General features: G+C 43.0%; 1 protein-coding gene across 1 annotated transcript in view; it reads right to left on the bottom strand.

The window, feature by feature from the left end:
* DYNC1LI1 (dynein cytoplasmic 1 light intermediate chain 1) overlaps positions 1-18901 on the bottom strand; it is a 528072-nt gene extending 509171 nt beyond the window's left edge. Inside the window, exon 1 of the mRNA XM_078663930.1 lies at positions 18657-18901. Within this exon, the coding sequence (XP_078520056.1) occupies positions 18657-18811 (155 nt within the window). The 5' untranslated portion in view covers positions 18812-18901. The remainder of the gene's footprint in view (positions 1-18656) is intronic.
* Between the last annotated feature and the right edge of the window lie 431 nt (positions 18902-19332).

Genomic DNA, 19332 nt, shown 5'->3' with positions numbered 1-19332 from the left:
CGCCACCTCCACCACCGGTCGTCGAGGCCGATCATTCCTGAAAGGAACGAGGAGAGCGTTGATCAGAAACCTGAAATCGATCAGGTGATTTAATCTTCGCGCAAGTCATAAATACGTTCTGTTTGCGCAGGCAACGGACACTCCTGGTTTTGTTGTTGCTGTTGCTTACCCTGTTTTTGTTTTTTAGGCCAATTTTGTTTTTTGGACTTGGGCTGAACGTCAGTTTCCGACTTCTGCCCTTGGGGTTGAGTTTTCTCTTTAACAGAAAAAGGTTTGAGACCCCTACTATTGCGTCCCACGGTTTTAAAGCCGCCACAATAATCCTCGCTAACTGTCGGGGTTTCACGGCATCGGGAAGCGCCGCCAATGCGTTAGCCACCTGAAAGTTCACTGCATCCCCCTTGACATTAGCAAGAATGAGATCACAAACCACATCAAAGGTGCCACACAGGCGCATACCCAATTCAACCGCAGCTTCCGGTCCGTGATCATCCTGAATACGCTTAAGGACCGTAGGCAGGACAGCCATAGACGGAGTGCCGTAACACCTCGCATAGACCGCCGCAAATGTCTTACCCCAGGTCTCACAGTCACCGATTTCAGGGGCCAAGGGGTCTTTTGGCAAACTAAGTGTCAGAATCCTGTGTTTCTCACCAGGAGTCGTATTAGGAAATACAGCTTTCAGCTGGTCAAATTTCTCGGCAAGCCAGAAAGGAAAATCATCCTTTTCCTGGGGACGCCTGCCCATTACAGCATGGACCATCACGGGACTGAGCTTCAAACGACCCTGTCCGTCCGGAAGCGCCGCACCCCCCGGGGGCCCACCCGGAAGATTACAGGCAATGTATTGCACTAAAGCTCGAATCACGGCAATAGAGACTACATGTAGTCTACGAACTTCAGCAAGGGTACAATTGCCGTGTAGAGGATGAGGAGTAAATCCGGGCCAATTTGCGCCTGGAATGGACAAAGGACCTAACCTCGGAGCGGTCAAAGAATGGGGTAGGGCACCACCAAACCAGACGCGATGCTGCCGAGTATCAATAGGTACTTCCTGTGCCCTGAACGGAGTATATTCATTCAGTACAGGAGAGGGAGTGTAAGTGTGGAACACACCAGAATTAGCGTCCACAGCCGGAAATGTCACCCATGAATAAAAGAGTTCGTACGGGTAAGCTGCTTCCGCACTCACCACCATTATCACAGCCAAACCCTCCACGGGTACATTGTAAGTCAGCAAATGATTGCGCACCGCAATGCGACTATGCTGCGGAATGTCCATGGGATTGGCCCTGACAGCACAGAAAGTAGAAATACAAAAACTCTGTAGCACAACTGGGTAGTAATTCAAGGAAACCGTTTTAGAAAAATTCAAGCTTGAAAAGACCTATTTCACAAATAGGTAGGTTTTTCCGACACCACAGTTTTCCGGAAACGACAGTGAAGGGGTTAAGGATTGAATGATATACTACTCGAGTGTCATGATAAGACCACCAACGTATGGGCGCCATGTAGCAGGGATTACGTTCTCCTACAGAACTGTGCATAGAGATTTGGAACCTCAGTGAATTAGGGTGGCCCAAAACTCACCTTAGTACCCAAAATACCCTTACCGAGCTAGCTACAGTGTCTCATTGGTCATAACAAACTCCCAATGTTTAGACAAACCAGAACATGAACTTAGAATACCTCAGGTATCGTGGAACACATGAACACTCTTTCGTTGTGCAATCATTTCAAACCAGAACGTGGAGTAAAAGAGGACACGTGCACATTTGAAATATTTATTTACTAATGCAGGGTTCTCAAACACAGTATCTTAGATAATACAAGCAAACATATTATAAGAAGCAGAGTTATCAGCATAGTTACTAGTCCATAAAATGCGAAAGGTGACAGCATGCTAAAATGCTGAAATGAATAGGAGTTAACACCTAATCCTCACCCTACCTATCTAGTATATATTATATCTAAGAAGGTCTCTTTGGGTTTTAGCAGGGCGGGCCCATACCTCAAGATCTCAGTGGCAGAGGGTCACATCATCTTCCAACAGCTCTCTGCATGCGAAGCACCATCAAGTGTCTAACGTGTGCTCTCAGCAAAGCAATATAAAACGCGCGTAAAGCCAGATTTTGGCAGCAGCTGCATTTATGTTATGTCTAGGAAGGTGCGAAGATCAGACCTCACATCAACACTGTGTCGAGTTATCCTTGAAGGCTTCAGCACTCACTGTGCAGACAGTGTACCAAGCAAAGCTGATAGAGCAATAACACATTATTCTCATGTAAATCACAACGCTCTTCTAGGCTGAAAGCTAAAACAACAATTGTGTCGTGTGCAGAAGCAGCAAAAGGTAAAATGGCGTTTAAACATTTAATAAGCTTGTGCTAACTTAACACGGTATATAGGTAAGCAATAACTATATAACAAGACAACTAGGCATGAAATATACATTAATCAGGATGAAACGGCTGGGGTACTTGCCGCAGAGCCCACATTCAACTCAGCGTCTGGGACTTTCAATAAGATCACCATTGCCTCCCAGGCTCCAAAGCTTTGTCGCTGTTCACTCGGCTAGCCAGCTGTAATCTAACTGTACCCTCACATTCCACGCATCTAAGGAGTTCAGCCCTCCACCTCTGAACTCTGGGGCCCACCTAGACTTCCAATGTGCTGTAATGTCTCTTTTGGCCAGAAGAAGACCCAAGTCCAAAAATTTACTAGTGGTCTTGGATGTGTGGGGAAACCAGTGGAGCAAGCAAGGGCCTGTAGCGGGTTCTATCTCCCTTTCAGTAATATCACACAACAGCGTAACCACCTCCTCCCAATACGTCCCCAACTGGGGACAGTCCCACAACATATGGCGGAAATTCGCACCCTCCGTGTTGCATCGTGGCACCTCGCTGTGTCCTTATTGAAGTATAAGTTCTTTTTATCTGGGTGAGGTACGCATTATGCAGTATGAAAAAGTGCACCAATTGGAAGCGGGCATTTCTAGTACTTTTCCACGCCCCCTCAACCAATTCGGCGCACACCTTCTCTGGGAACTCTTTGCCTAAGTCCTCTTCCCATTTCTGCTGCAGTTCCCGCAGCGGAGTCATCGCCTCGCACGTCATACGCCTATATAAGCAAGTAACTGCTTTAATGGTCCCTGCCGCCATTACAACATACTGACAAGCCATGGAGGTCTGTGGTTCTGATAACCCCTCCCGCTAGTGCTTTTGGATGGCCGAGACCAGAGCCGAGTGAAGCAGAAAATCCCCACGGGCAGGTCATACCTGTCCTGCAGTGCATCAAAGGGGAGGAGGGTACTATCCTCGTACAAATCACCTATCATATGCAGACCCTTCTCTCCCCAGTCAGTCAACGTGGTCCAGTTGCCCACATGCGGGAAAGGAGTACACAAGGCTAAAGAGATATCCGGGGAATAGGGATGCTCAATCAGCCCCCTTCGCTGACTTTGGTTCCAGCAAAGCCGAAACATCCGTAACTCATTATTAAGCGTCTTGAGCCGCAATGGCAGCTGTAGAATAATAGAAGACAGCACCTGTCCTGAAACCCGCCCCCATCCCGCTCAGCGGGACCCCTAAATTCCAGTGCCACTGCTTGAGTAAGCCACTGTAATTGGGCTGCCAAATAGTATGTCTCAAAGGCAGGCGCCGCCAGCCCACCGTCCGTTTTCAGCCACATTAAAGTTTTCAGTGCCACCCATCGCCTGCCAGCTGCTCAAAGAAAACCTGTGATCATTGATTGAAGTTGTTTAAAAATCAACGTTGGTATCCAGACTGGTAAGATTCGAAAATAGTACAATAACAGAGGGAGAGCCACCATTTTAAGAAGAGCCACTCGGCGTTCTACTGAGAGAGGTAAGATCCCCCAGAATTCCAGGTTACCCCTAAGACTCAGAATAGCTCTACCCACATTACCGTCCAGCAGGTTAGCCGGCGTATGATAAATGTGGGTATCTGAAACCCTCCATGCCACAACACTCTTCTACATCACTAATTTGTAGCCGTACTTAACAGTAGCCACGCTGGTGTAAACATGGCCAACACACAGTGGCAATGCAAACGACTCTCACATAAGCAAGACCTACTGACATTGCCAATACTTGTTATAGGGCGCAGAGATACTCCTCCGGGAGTCGATTCAAGCGCGATATAAACCCGCAAATAAATAAATAAATAGTGTTGGCTTGGAGTGAAGGTACATCCTCTGTCCCAGGGTGTCAAACTACAATAAAAGAACAAGGTATCTGTCACCTGACAAATCAGTTTATAGCAGAGTGTCTAAATACTTAAATCAGCTATTTGACAAGAAACCCAAATCATCAAATGTAATCCATGAAAATAAATATTCGATTTTATTTTGAATCCAAAATGTAAATTTTCACATGATGTTGTGACATTAAACACAGTTATCATACATAATCAAATAAGGGGATTATTTATTTAATGAATTATTTTATCTCCATTGCATTTCAAGGAGAATATTGAATTATATCATATAACATAACTAAAAACAGAACCGAAAGCCAAAATTATTTACAAAATACAATAGGCATTCAACAAAAGAGATACACTTTGGTGTGTACACACTAATTACTATAAAATGAGCCAACCAGAGCATAGGGCAGTGTATGCTCATCAGGGAATAGTTATAATATTTACTATGCAAGACAGATCTAAATTCCAACAACCAATGTCTATATAAACAATATGCAAGCATATTGGCTTGTGTATGGCTGATGTACCTAGCATCTACAATTGCTGATTAAGTGCTTGATTAAGGTTTAGGGATGTCAACTCACTGGTGGTGCAGTGGAATGCTGCATTTTAAAATTTACATAAGTTCTGTAATTTTGTCCTTTAAACTGACATTTTGCTTCGTTGGAACAAGCTGTAACCTTTCACTCATTCTTGCTTACGGTTGCCATGTTTATGAATTTACCTAGAAATGTTTCTCATGATCTTTGACCTGCCTTGCGCCTGCAAATGTTCTTATCTGCATAATGAGTAATGTGTTTGACAGCGTCTGCTTTGTAAAACCCAGACGCATCTATGATTACCCTTTGGACTCGTGCTCAGTCTGGTGTAAATGTATAAGTTACCACAAATTGTATTGTGTTGTCTCAATACAATGTAGTAAAAGGAAAACCAGTAACCCAAGGCCATTTTCGAATGCCAGAATATCTTTTGAGTGTCTCCAGATGGATTATATCCAGATGTCCCTTGTAGTGAGGAAACAATATGTTTTGGCTGTGATATGCAGTATTAGTAATTGGGTAAAAGCTTTCCCACTGAAAGATGATACAGCTATGAACACCGCTAAAGTATTGTTAAAGGGATATTTTCCAAGATTCGGACTGCCCAGAAGCCTTTGGAGTGATAACAGGCTACATTTCTCAAATGAGATAATGAAGTTAGTGTAACAAGGTGTATGTATTAAACAAAGGTTTCATTCAATATATCATGCAAAAGCAGCAGGCTTAGTGGAAAGATGCATTGCCACTTTGAAGAGTAAATTGGCAAATATATGTGCATCCAGTAAATTGAGTTGGGTGGATGCTTTACCTTAGCAATATTTTCAATGAGAAATACAGTAACAGTAAAGAATAGGTTGTCTCCCCCCTTTGAGGTGGTGATGGGTAGACCAGCCACTGTACATGGGATTGCATCTTCATCAAGCTTTATGACTTCTCACTCAGCATTGTTGGAATACTGTAAGGCACTGACTAATAACCTCTCTGCTATTCATCAACTGGTCAGAGATACTTACTTGGTCCCCGCCTTTTTGCGGAGAAGTATACGATATAAGGGCAGGGGACTGGGTGCTGACCAAGAATGCCGTGAGAAAAAACAGTCTCGAGCCCAAATGGAAAGCATTGGTACAAGTATTGCTGGTGACACAAACTGCAGTGCAGTGCGATGGTGATAAGAATTGGATTTGTTTGTCCTACAATAAGAGAGCCTGCCGTTTTGACCTGAGCAACCTTCGGAAGGAGACACCTTGAGCCATTGTAACTGCCAGGCACTCAAGAGTGCCACCTTTAAAGGAGTAACTTGTGCTTTGAGGTTAGTAAAATAAGGACACTGCAGACTATCACCTGCAAGAATGGAGATACATCCCTTTGGGCACCCTACTACCCCCGCTGAGAGGGAAGAAAGAAGTGTTTTGCTATCTGTAAATAATGCTGTGAGGAAAAAGAGAAGACGTTTAATAATTATTTTTATTGTATTAGTTATTTCAATTTAGATTTTTGCTTTAACATGGTATTTTGAAGAAAATTACTTGGTACATTACATAATACCGAAGACTACGCCAGTGCCACAGCACTTCCATTTTACCTTATCCTCTGTACATTTTTTCCCATTGGATAGCCTGCCACAAAAACACTTTGGTCAGACTTTGCATGACACTCACCAGGGAACTAACAAAACAAAATGTTGGGTCTGCAGATTATTACCAACAGCCGTCCAGCATGGTACGCCTTTTGTTCCTTTGCCATTTTCCCAGATTGATTCCTGCAATGAGTAGTGGGAAAAGCAGTGGGACTATTGGGTGAGACTAAATGGCACTGATTTTGACAAGACACGATTGTACCTTGCGAGTCCTTTCCACTATTTGGTAAATCCTCATAATCTAACAAAGACGAGAGTTTGCTGGCAGGACAACTGCTCTGAAGGCACAGGAGGAGGATGCGTATGAGTTTAGTTTAGGCAATTCAAAACCTCCTCAAAGATACAGGTTTTTAGAAAGAGGAATGTCACCAAGGATGATGCTCTGGCCATTAAAGTTTTACCACTTCCCTCTTCCCTTAGTGTACAAGGGACGAGTAACATCCCAGTGGAAAATAGCACCTTTGAAAAAGTATTAAAATGGAATACGTCCTTCAGCCCATCGTTCACTGCCTCATCAAATACTTATTTTGTTCGTGGCCAAGATGCTTATGTATGGTTACCCACCGAGTGGTCAGGACGATGTTATATAGCTTTCATTTTGCTTCCAATTTTCTTGGATCTCCTGACCGCCACTAGAGTAAGAGGGAGGTGGACCAAACTAATACTTATAGCGAGCAGTTTGAGTATGCACTGAAGGGTTTAATACCATTTTGGGGACATAGCATAAATAGCTGGGCGATAAGGAGACTGAGCAGGGTAGTGGAAGCTGTAATAAATGACCTGCTGCATCATTCAAATCATGACCTTGATGTCTACAAGGTAAATGCACTTGTGGTTGACTGTTTAGGAATAGAATTTAGGTTAGTGGGGTGCCTACAGCTTTTGGACCAGGTGGTGCTGCACAATTCAAATAAGGACCCAGTTGCCTGCAAGATAACTGCACTTGTGACTATCCTGTTTAGTAGTGAAATATAGCTATATTTGGTGCTTAGTGGAGTTATAACTTTTGTCCCCAGTGTCACTGCAGCTGCTGCACCAGTTAAATCACGCCCCTTTCAATTGCAAGGTAACTGCAATTGTGACGTCCTGCTTAGTAGTCAAATATAGCAATATTATACGTTTAGAGGAGTTCTGACAATTTTTTGATACTGTGCTACTGCACCTGCTGCACTATTCAAATTATGACCCCGTCATCTGCAAGGTAACCGCACTTGTGACTGCTTGTTTAGTTTTAAATTTTAGCAATAATCTGGGTTTACTGGGGTCCCTAGAGCTTTTGGTCTCGGTGCCACTGCACCTGCTACACCATTCATATCAAATCTCTTCTGGATGCAAGGTAACTGGAATTGACTGCTTGTTTAATAGTCAAATATAGCAATAGTATGTGTTTAGTGGAGTTCTGACAACTTTTGGGCCCGTTGCTACGGCACCTGTGCACCATTCAAATCACGACCCTGTTGTCTGCAAGGTAACTGCCCTTGCGGCTGCCTGTTTAGTAGTCAAATATTGCATAGTGCTAGTTTATTACCTTTATGTTTAATGCACAATGTTCTTTAGAACATTTAGAATTTGATCATAATGACCAAATAGATTAAGCTAGAAACAAATAATCAATCTGATCATGCCTACATAGTGCAATAAAGGTACTGAGGCACGAATAGGAAATGCCACAAACATTCTACAGCAAAAGCTATCTGCTTTACACAACTAAGTAATAAAAAACAAGTATTCCAGCATTCTGTTAGAAGCTGTCTGCCTTTTCAATGGGAAAAGTTCTTATCTTGACAGTGAATGGGGCTAAAACAGTGTGAACAGCTTAAGTTAAAGTATCGTAAATGTGTGCAGCCAGGGGAAGTTAACCAAAAAAAGTTCCAAATGAAAGCGAATGAACACAGTAATTCGGCCTGGAAACTGATAAGAGCCCCCTTTTAAGATATATTAAATACAAGACATTTCAAAAGCACAGTGAAACCTAAAAAGGTGAACTAGCAATAATTAATCCATTTTCTCCCAGATAATATTACCTCAAGCCAAAATTATGTTTGGAGGGAACAGTTTACGGCTAGTTCAGCCATGAAAATTACTTAATGTCCACAAACATAATCAGTTTATGGACATTAACAAGCTTCTCCCAACCAATACCCACCCTAGATTACCTCCAGGCATGGCCTGAAGTAAACAATTTTTCTGAGTGGAAAGGGGAATGGAACACTTTCAAACTTCATGGGAGTGTATGGGAAGCGGTTTGCCAACAGGGAAAATTATTTTTCAGCGTGCATAAGACATTTGGGCTGATAACTAGCTCCCCAAGGACTGTTGGTATATGCTTATAATCAAGAGGCCTTCTTGGAGAGTTAGCAAAAATGATTAGATTTTGCAAATGTGTATATTTTGTTGTGAAAACACTGTAGCAATGGCAAACTTAGCTGACATCATGCTGCATTGCTTTACAGCACTCACTCTAACAGTAACTCTTTGCATTAATTAACCATATGTCCGCATAATTTGCCTCCTCGCATTTATTACTCCGCCGCCCAGCTCCTGCGTCTTCGCCCCATGACCAGTCAAACATGTTCCATCTCTCATCCGATCTCTTTGCTCACCAGTCCAGTAACATACTGCTCTGGCTGTCATACTATGATCTCCGCTATCTATAAACCCCCGGAAAGCAAACCTCACACTATGAAAACCCACACTATAGCACTCACAAATGTCCGCTCGCTTGGCAAGCACAGCCAAGACATTCATGAGTTGATCCACGATCACAAAATAGATCTCCTGTTCATGACTGAAACATGGATGGGCCTAGCGTCCGACCCGGACTTGGTCATAGCCGTTCCGGTGGGGTATACTACCCATAGACTAGATAGGCAAATCAAGAAAAAGGGAGGTGGCATCGCCATTATTGCCCGTGATACCTACACTGTAAGGTTCACCATCATTCCACAGACCTCTTGTGAAGCCATTGAATTCTCCATCAAAATGTCTCCATCTTACACTTTTAATGGGATCCTCCTTTACCGCCCCCCAGGGCCCAGAAACGACTTTATTGGTGCTTTCAGGTCATTTCTGGAAGTATCTGCATTAGATAATCCTTTCACCATCTTAGGTGATTTTAACTTTCATTTTGATACCCTTGATAATCCTGACACAGCCACCCTATTAGCCGATTTATCTACCTTTGGCCTGGCCCCCTTGGTTCATGCCCCCACGCATGAAGGAGGTCACATGTTAGATGGCATTTTTTCCAATGCCACAGGCTTTCAAGTTACACAAATACTTCCTCTAACATGGTCTGACCACCATCTTATTCTGTCATCGCTACAAACTCACGATCTCTCGATTAATAAATCCAACTGTAACCCCCGTCAACCATACTTGGCATGGGATGACATAGATGAATGCAGGCTAAAAAACCTGCTCATAGACACCACCCCTTTGTTATCCACCGACCCTAACACTGCTACTTCCCAATTTTACAACTGGGTTAGTTCAGCAGCCAAAGATCTGGTTCAAGTCAAGCAACGGTCACGTAATAGATCTACCCCCTCGGCCCCATGGTACACGGACGAACTACGCACACAAAAGCAACAGTGCCGAAATAGAGAGAGACACTGGCGGAAAGATTATTCCCAGGAATCTAAATCCCTGTACAAAGAGTCGGTAACCATATACAAAAATCTCATCATAGACGCCAAGAAAAAGCACTACTGTCATAAAATAGAAACCGCACAAAACTCAAATAAATGTCTATATGAGACTACTAAACAGTTAGCAGGCTCTTCTGTTGATCTTACCCCGTCCCAAGCCCTCTGTGACGCTTTGTCTAGATTTTTCTTTAGCAAAATTGATGATATTTATCGAATCTTTGCCAACACTGCTACCAATTCCCATGAGGCCTCTACCCAGCTTGAGGGACCAATTTTTCAGCAGTTCAGAGAGGTGCCCTGCTCTCAGGTACTAAATACCATATCCTCTATTAAATCGGGGTCGGCCTTGGACCCATGTCCTTTGAAGGTTATGCGGCCTATTATGGATACAGTTCTCTCATCCATAACTGAGATCTGCAACTCCATGTTTTCAACAGGCATTTACCCGGACACCTTAAAGAAAACACTCATAAAACCGCTCCTGAAGAAACCCTCCCTTGATAAAGAAGAACTTAAAAGTTACCGGCCTATTGCCAGTTTGCCACTATTAGCGAAAATAGTGGAAAAAACTATGAACATCCAACTTTCCTTCTTTATCGAGGAGAACAAAAGGCTGGACGAATCGCAGTTTGGTTTCCATCGATGTCACGGAACTGAGACTGCTCTGGTCAAGGCGGCAGATGACATTAGATCCATTCGGGATGCAGGAGGCTCTGCCCTCCTGATCCTACTGGACCTATCGGCGGCCTTCGACACGGTCGACCATACCACTCTGGTCGACCGTGTCGAGAGTATAGGTATCCGAGGCAGCGCCAAAAAATCTTATTGCCTCCTTCTTGGCTAACAGGACCCAGGTTGTCACTGTGGGACCTTTTGAGTCCTCCCCTCTGTCATTACCATGTGGAGTTCCCCAGGGCTCATCCCTCAGTCCGACACTCTTTAACATTTATGTGTCGGACCTTGCCAAAGTCATCAGGGCACACGGGATGAGCCTGACGTCCTACGCAGATGACACCCAACTGATCCTAGCTGTTAAGAACGATGGGCCACAAAAAGCCAACATGCTCAATCAGGGCATGCAGGCAATAGGCAGTTGGATGGCCCATAATTGCCTGAAATTAAACTCTGAAAAATCCGAAGTTGTAATTTTCGGCAATCTTTCCCCGGACTGGTCCTCTTTATGGTGGCCTTCGTCTATGGGCCAGCCTCCAGATCCGGTTGATAAGGTTAGGAACCTGGGTGTCCTGTTCGACAATCGTTTGAACTTCCTACCTCATGCTAACCAGATCTCTTCCTCAGCCTTCTACAAACTCCGGCTTATTAAGAAAATTCTGCCCTTTTTACCTGAACATCTTGCCAAAACATTGGTAAGCGCCTTGGTTCTCTCCACCCTAGATTACTGCAACGCCTTGTTTCTAGGTGCTCAGGAGAGAGTGCTAGCTAAAATGCAGGTTATCCAGAATGCCGCTGCAAGGCTTCTAGGGCGAATCTCTAAATACCAGCCGGTCTCACCAACTATAAGACGACTTCACTGGCTCCCGGTGAAAAAGAGGATTGAGTTTAAGGCATTGTGTTTGACATATAAGGCCTTACATAATGCCGGACCAGTGTTCTTCACTCAAAATCTAACTCCTTACTGCCCTTCCAGAACACTGCGCTCCTCCAATTCCTCCGATCTGGTGGTCCCCCGAACTAAAACTGTTAATTGGGGTGACAGACGATTCCTGGCAGCTGCACCGAAATTGTGGAACACACTCCCTTATTCAATTAAGACCAGCACCTCCCTCTGGTCTTTTCGGAAAAACCTTAAAACTTGGCTTTTCAACCTTTGATTTCCTCTAACCTTTGTACTTCTATGCCTCCCAGGGTTAAACACAGCAGTTATCTAGCGCCGAGATGCCCTAGGGCCGTCGTTCGCGCTTTACAAATGTTGTAATAAATAAATAAATAAATAAATATATACAACTTGTAATATCTTGTAAGGTTGGATGCATGTCTCGCTGTAGCAGAAAATTATTCCACTTTCTCTTAACTATTATGTAACACTGTAAATTGAGCTCCTGCATTTGTGCAGCAGGAGGGTGGAGCCAACTTGTCCTGTGGACAAAACAGATATAAATACATTGTCCTTGACCCAAAACAATATGTTCTACATGACAGTAAACAAGATGTCTACAACCCTGTCAGAAACTATTTTCCCGTGTACCTTAAGAAGGTGCGCCCCTAAAGGGTATCTCAAATCTGTGACCTCATAACAACAATGATCCATCCTCTTTGCCAAGCAGAAGATTTTTCATCAGGAGTTGATAAACATGTAGCAAAGAGAATCCGTCTCACCAATCAAACTACATAGGGACAGCAGCACCGTATCATCAACTTTCAGCACCCCTCATCTACGATCGCAGAGAAAATCTCCAAAACCATCAAGTAGACCCACTGCAACATGTGATCTACAGCTCCCCCAGTTGTCACACCACCTGCAGTTCAGAGTTTATATAATAGATCCCCTTCTCTGGTGCAAGTGACCAGGAGCCACTCCAGACATTGGATCAGAACAAATAGTCAAAAGAAAGGAGCTCTTCAAAATATTGTGGCCATTTTGGAACTATGGAAGTTCCCCATTCTATATAGAATTGAAACAGAAAAATGAATGACTGAGATAACTAGTAGCATGTAAATATTGTCTATCTATATTACCCACTGGCAATCACCACTGGGTAGTTATAGTTAGGATCGCGTTTCCAGACAAAATTCCTTTTTTTGTTTGCTAATTATCCTGGTGCAGTTTGACGTATCTTCACAAAACAGTTTAATTTTTAAAGAGCTCTTTTTTACCTAGTTTGTGCATGGAAAATTACGATGTGATCCATCAAGCGGGGGCCAAGAAAAAAGGGGAGTACCAAAACTCAAAATCCCCTTGTATTTTTAGTCAACTTTTTAGACAGCACTACTGTAAAATTGTTCAACGGAATTACAATAAATGTGGCAGGCAACTAGATCTTGGTCCAGAAAGTGTGCTTTTTGTGATGTGGTATAAATCTGTTCAGTGGTTTTTGAGTACTTAAAAGTCCAAAAATATTTGTATATCTGGACCATTGGATTCCAGGGACTCTTGTGAAAGTCCCTCAAACTCAATTTTGGAGATTTTTTTTTTAAATCAGTAGCTTGGCGATTGACCCATGGAGCGTTCTTTCCTTGGGCCTCCTACTTAGTAGCTCTCTTATGGTACTGTTATTACACAAGAGTGGTCCCTAGCTCTTGGAGGGGTAATGTTCTCTTACTGCTACATAAAAAAGGCCCCTTAAAAATACCAAGCAATTATAGACAGATTATCCTGCTGGATGCTACAGGACAGGTCTAGTCTTAATGTGTATTATCTAACCTACTAGAATGGGTATAGGAAAAAAACATACCTTAGGAGCAGGCACGGTTCAGAGTAGGTAAATCGAGTTTGCATAATATAACAGTAATACATCTTAAACTAAGAAAATGTCAAATGAAGGGGAATGCCTGCCTATGCAGCCTTTATTGATTACTCAACTGCCTTCAATCTATTAGACAGGCAGACCCTAGAGGAAGTTGAGCGCCATGGGAATCCCAGGGGTTCTTTTGCAACTCATTGCTCTTCACACCGCTACCTGGTGTCACGTTATGTTAGGAGGTAGGCGGGGTAAGACTCTGAAAATACCTACCAGAAATGGTTTGAAACCGGTATGCATGCTGTCTCCCCTCCTTTTGGTGGATCTTCCCAATGTGTTGAGTAAGGTAGCTGGTAATGCCTCAAAATTTGGTTCTTATGCTTTAGGTACACCTGTTTATGAGGACGATATTTTCCAGTTAGACCAAACTCCTAAAGGTCTCCAGAGATGCCTTGATACCTTCTCATACTCAAATGTTCAGTTCCTGACTGTAAATCTAAATACAACTAAGGTCATGAGGTTTCGTCCAAAGGGGTATCAGATAAATACAAAGTATATGTGTTTTTTTAATAATAATGCTGGAGACTTATTAAAACCCTATCCTTATCTTTGAGGAATTATGCTGGAAAATGTGGCTGATAGTGAACATATTGCACATATATCAAATAAGGTGTTTGCCCGTGGAAATGCAGTAAAGGCACTTTATGGAGCAACAGGTCATAGGCACTTTAAGCATCTCTTAACAGTGTACAAAATGAAGATTCCACTGACATTTTTATATGCTACGGAGACAAACATTAATCTGCGTCACTTTAAGCAAAAGGTAGAAGGGGAAGAATCTTTGCACGATTTGCACTTTAAATTCTAGGGTATCAATAGAAGGCTGCTGTTCTATGGTATAACTGTGTATTACGTGCTAAAAAAAAATCCTAAACGAGTCTTATGACTTCGGAATATTTTGCTTCTGCTATTGAGGCTGGTTCATTAATTAATGGTTTAACTGCGCTTCTGCACTTTCCTTTGACCAGATCAGATATTCATAATGAGCTATGTTCATCTTAAAAGTTATCCAAAATATACTATTAAATAAATAAATCGCTCCATTGAAAATGATATATAGAGATATGTAGAGCAAAAATTGTTTCTGTTGTATTATTCAATTATATCAGGCAGCCGTCCCTCAAGTGTATTTGAGCTGGAGAAAAAATTAGAAAGCCTAAACTTTCCTGTCTGTCAAGGTTAGCACTGTGGACCAGTGAATATGATCTGTCCCACAATCTCCATAACAACGAGCCCAGTCCCAACTCACCAGTAGTTATTCCTGGAATCTAAGAGATTGTTGATGTACACAGAAGATGCCTGCCTCCTTTCCCTTCAGTGGGCGTGGCTCACCCCAGCCCACAGGAAAGTCAGCAATACACATCTCCTGTCTGGGGTTTGCCGCCCACACCTATATAAACCTCATCAGGTGCCAGGGCTTTTAAAATGGAGCTCATAGAGCTCCATGTTATGTACATCCATAGAAATAAAAACGCCACACAACTATCACATGTCGTCTGGTGCTAAACACAATACATGCAGGCCAAGGGCGAGATAGGAACACAGCCATGGACGATTACATGAGGGGGCAAGCAGACCACACTCCAGTGACTAGCAAAAAGACCCGTTCACACTACTGATTCTACTGAGGCTAATACTGCTATGCTGCCACTAGTGTGCTTGTGTCACTTAACTGCAGGTAAGGGCAGTAGTCCTCTACCTTAACAAGGACAATGCTTGGTACACCACTCCTAGTTGAACCAAACCTCAATACCATGAGAAAGGCATAGGTCATGGCGGACATGAATGATCCGTGCCCGCCCATGAGAAAAAGTCATTTCTAAGGATCCAGATATCTATGCAGCTGGGGCACTCAGAGCAGGGGTGAAGTCCATCATCATACAGTAGACTGTTCTGCCCCATGAGCCATTCATCATTGGATGCTCTTAAAATCACTCAAGTCTTCAAAAGTGAAATACCTTATTTTCCTGCATTCGCGATTTACGTTAGTTTTTAATTCCGCCCACCATTTTTAAACCTTCATCCTCAGCCAGAAACTTGGTGTGACATTTACTGTACGGAACCTTGAAGGATTCATCTTGTTTACTTCCACAAGTCACATAACAGATAACGGACATGCACAAAAAACACATTTGTCACCCCTCTTCCCTTAAAGGCTGCCAATGAGATGTTCAATGCTATTCTTTTTAGCAAGATTGATTACAAGTATATTGGTTGGTCGAACCAATATGTTCTTGTGCCCCAGCACAAAGTTCTTAGCTTCCCAACACGCACAAGAGTCAGCCACCAGTGACGAACCTCCACCACAATGGACTGACATTCTAACAAAAGCAGGATGCTGCATGAACTACTGACATATTCATGACAAACAACCTTCTTTTATTTCAAACAAAGCCTCACAATACATGTCTACCGGTAATATAATCTCAGCTGAATATAACCTACTTACCACTCACAACCCAACTTTCACTACATGACAATTACAGTCATCTACCTTATTTTCTCCACGTTGCTGGAAATCGCTCCCGAATTACAGGGAACAATATCCTTCGAACTTAATAATCAATCTCCCATAGAATACCATTGCAAATATGAATCATCAGAACTATTAATCATTATTATCTTGGCCTACTGAAGACTGCTGTACTCGTTTACTGTCTTGTGTTGCGGAGTACGCGAATACATGCATCTTTTCTACTATTTTGAGATGCCATTGCGTCTTACTCTAAAATAGGTCACTGTACTGGATACAACCTCTCATCTGCAACCACCAAAACTTCATCTACGTGTATGTATGTATGTATGTATGTATGTATATATATATATATACATACATATATACACACATATATACATACACAATCAACCACGATCTAGGTTTCCCAATCTTCTATTTGTAAATATATACACAAGTTTCTGGTAAAATGTTTTATTACTACAGCTCAATAACAAAAACGTATTTCCTTGGAAAAATTAACTGTTGGTCGAGAGACCAGTTCGGCATTTTACAAAACAGATGTTTTCAAAAGTCTAATCTTTATGTTTAGCTATAATTTTGTGCAGTGTTCCAGCACTCTCCAGGGCCCAAAATCGATTCACAATCTCGGTGTAGTTTGTTCTGCAATAGCTTTATAAGAAATGCCTCAGTTAATGCACGTCAAAGAAAAGTTCAAGTTGAGGCCATGTGAATGCTGGTGGCCAAGAGAGACCTTGCTCACCACTGGGGAAAGGATAGACCCACTCCTCTGTGTTAATGGCTAAGTGGCACGGAATACTGCGAACCACAGAAAGGAAACTTCACAATGCCAGGAGTTGTCTAAAAGAAGCATACAAAGATACGGAGCCCTTAGTGGAGCCACTTTCAGGGAGTGATACCTGCAGTATGACGAGGACTGCAATTCTAGTAGATACGATAATGTAAATATTGGTTAGCATTTTGAATGTGATCAATTTGTGCCTGTGTGACTTAACACTAGACAACTGGGTAACTGCAGAATGTATTATAATATATGAAGAAAAAAAAGAAACGGGTGATAAAAAAAGTGGACAAAAAAAGAAAAGTTCATGTTTAACTAGCATTCGCGTACAACAGAGTCCTCAGGCAGGGATTTACGTGGGGCAGGCTCTGCCAATGTCTGCCAGCAGTAATTAAAAACAGACATTAAAATGAGTTTTATAAAACTTTTATCATTCTCTATATCAGCAGTGTATGCAGAAGCCCTAGAGGTAATCCAAGTTAGCAATGCAGTTCGATGCATATTACTTCATGTTGAATGGCGGTGTATATATGGCCCCAATGTCTTCACTCGTGTTTTGTTACTGTATTTTCGTTCATGACCCTAGTGTAGCAAACAGACTGCGAGATCAGCCACCTGGGGACGAGTCTGAGGCAGCGCGAATTTTTCAGTTTCCGTGGGTGTGTCATAAAGGTGACTTTACATTCTCATCCAATCCTTGCCTCTCTGCAGAGATCACGTGTCAATTGTAATTACCATTCATTCTTACACGGGAGACTCTGAACGACATACATAGCTGCTGAAATATGGACAGCGCCAAACGAAAATAGGTGTTTGCGTGATAAAGGATGATTAAGTGGAGATGAAAGGATCTGCATGCAAAAAGGATAAGCTTAAAAAACAGTGACGTGGAGGAAAGTGAAATTAAGGGAAGAATGGACTACATTACTTATCTGATACATAATAAAAAGCTGTGCTAACATGCAGCAGTAAAGCCAATGGGTCTCTTGTTTCAAGTTCATACGGTCATTGCTTTGTGGTGCATGTGGTTGAACTAACAGAAAACACAGACAAGGCACTGAAACACGAATTTGGGGACACGCTGTGTCAAACAGTAGCTTTTAATTTACGATTTATACCACGTCCACAAATACCCATGCCACCCTTCTTGAAATAATTCGCACGTGTTTACACTACAACGCAATCCATGCTACGTTGGCGCTATCCCTTTTAGAGACTAACCAAGTCCACTTAAAGTACTACACTGGGGACAAATTTAACATGCTGGGTTGAACGATTATAACAGTATGCCACTTTGCCCTGACATTGAGACAGCAACTGGGTGTTAATATGCATTATGCATGCTAAGAAACGTGCCCTTCTGGAAACCACGCTGACGCGACACATGTTGGAAAGGTCACAAGACAGACTACAGGGCAGGTTCTGATTTACAATTAGCACGAGCACGACCCATAATAAACCGCAGCCAATAAGCAGCTTCGGCCTCCACCCTTCCTCGGCGGCGCGCGCCTTCAGACAGGTGTAGAGGAGGCACCGCACACACCACGAGGGGCCTCGAGCCTGCACTTTGTCGGCCAGACGAGAGCATAATATGCTGCACGAGGGCACGCGCCTGCGCAGTTTACCCCGTTTCAAGCCGCTATTAACAGCCTGTGCTGTCAACATACGGCGCGCGCCGTGTCTGAGATGTAGGTCGGCGCACGCGCGTACCGGACCGTTAAGTAGTTTATTCTCAAGTCAAAAAAGCAAAGCACATTTAAAAAAAAAAAAAAAAATCAAACAAGAACTCTTATTTAGAGCAAGCACAATCTAACGCATTTACTAGCATGGGACATTATGGGATTTAAATGATAGAGGGTGTGTTTTTACCACAGGTTCTGCCCGTCGTCCTCCTCCCCTGAGCCATGGTGGTCGTGACTGGGCTGGGCTACCATCGGACTGCCCGAATGGTTGGAGTTCAGCCGGGTGGAAGAGGGGGATGAAAAGGAAGCGGCTCGCCCAGCAGTAACAGTAGACGCCGCCATGTTGTTTTTTTTCCTTAGCTCACTCCCCCTTCCAGATGAATGAAGAAAAGCCGGCGCCCTATCCCAGCCCCGGATATTAGGAGCGTCGGAGCAAGATACCGGGCGCGCATGCGCACAGAGGCCTGGCTGTCACTGACACTGCACATGAAGCCGCTGAGCAACAGAATACAAGTATCATTCTGATGGTAGTTGCGGGTGCGGACTCATGGTGCAATGGAAAGAAAAGAAGGGCAACATAGATCGAAAATCAACTGGACGAAGCACGAGACTACTCTGAGTCATAAACGTCAATCCGTGGGCACCTTAGGATAGCTATATTCCTTGTTCATTTTAACGAAGGCACCCAGAAATAAACTTATTACTGGATTGGAATTAAGAGGAATGCATGTACTAATAAAAAGCGGCAACTCCGTATGTATGTTACAATTAATTTGAAATACTTATCACAGAAACATTTTGCATACATGCCAACAGTCCCGATTTAAAAGGGAGAGTCCCTTTTTTTATTCAAAAATAGCTTT

Source organism: Lissotriton helveticus, chromosome 10 (genome assembly GCF_964261635.1).
Source record: "Lissotriton helveticus chromosome 10, aLisHel1.1, whole genome shotgun sequence".
NCBI lineage: Eukaryota > Metazoa > Chordata > Amphibia > Caudata > Salamandridae > Lissotriton > Lissotriton helveticus.
The sequence above is the reverse complement of the archived record's forward strand: the minus strand, read 5'-3'. Positions and strand labels throughout refer to the sequence as shown.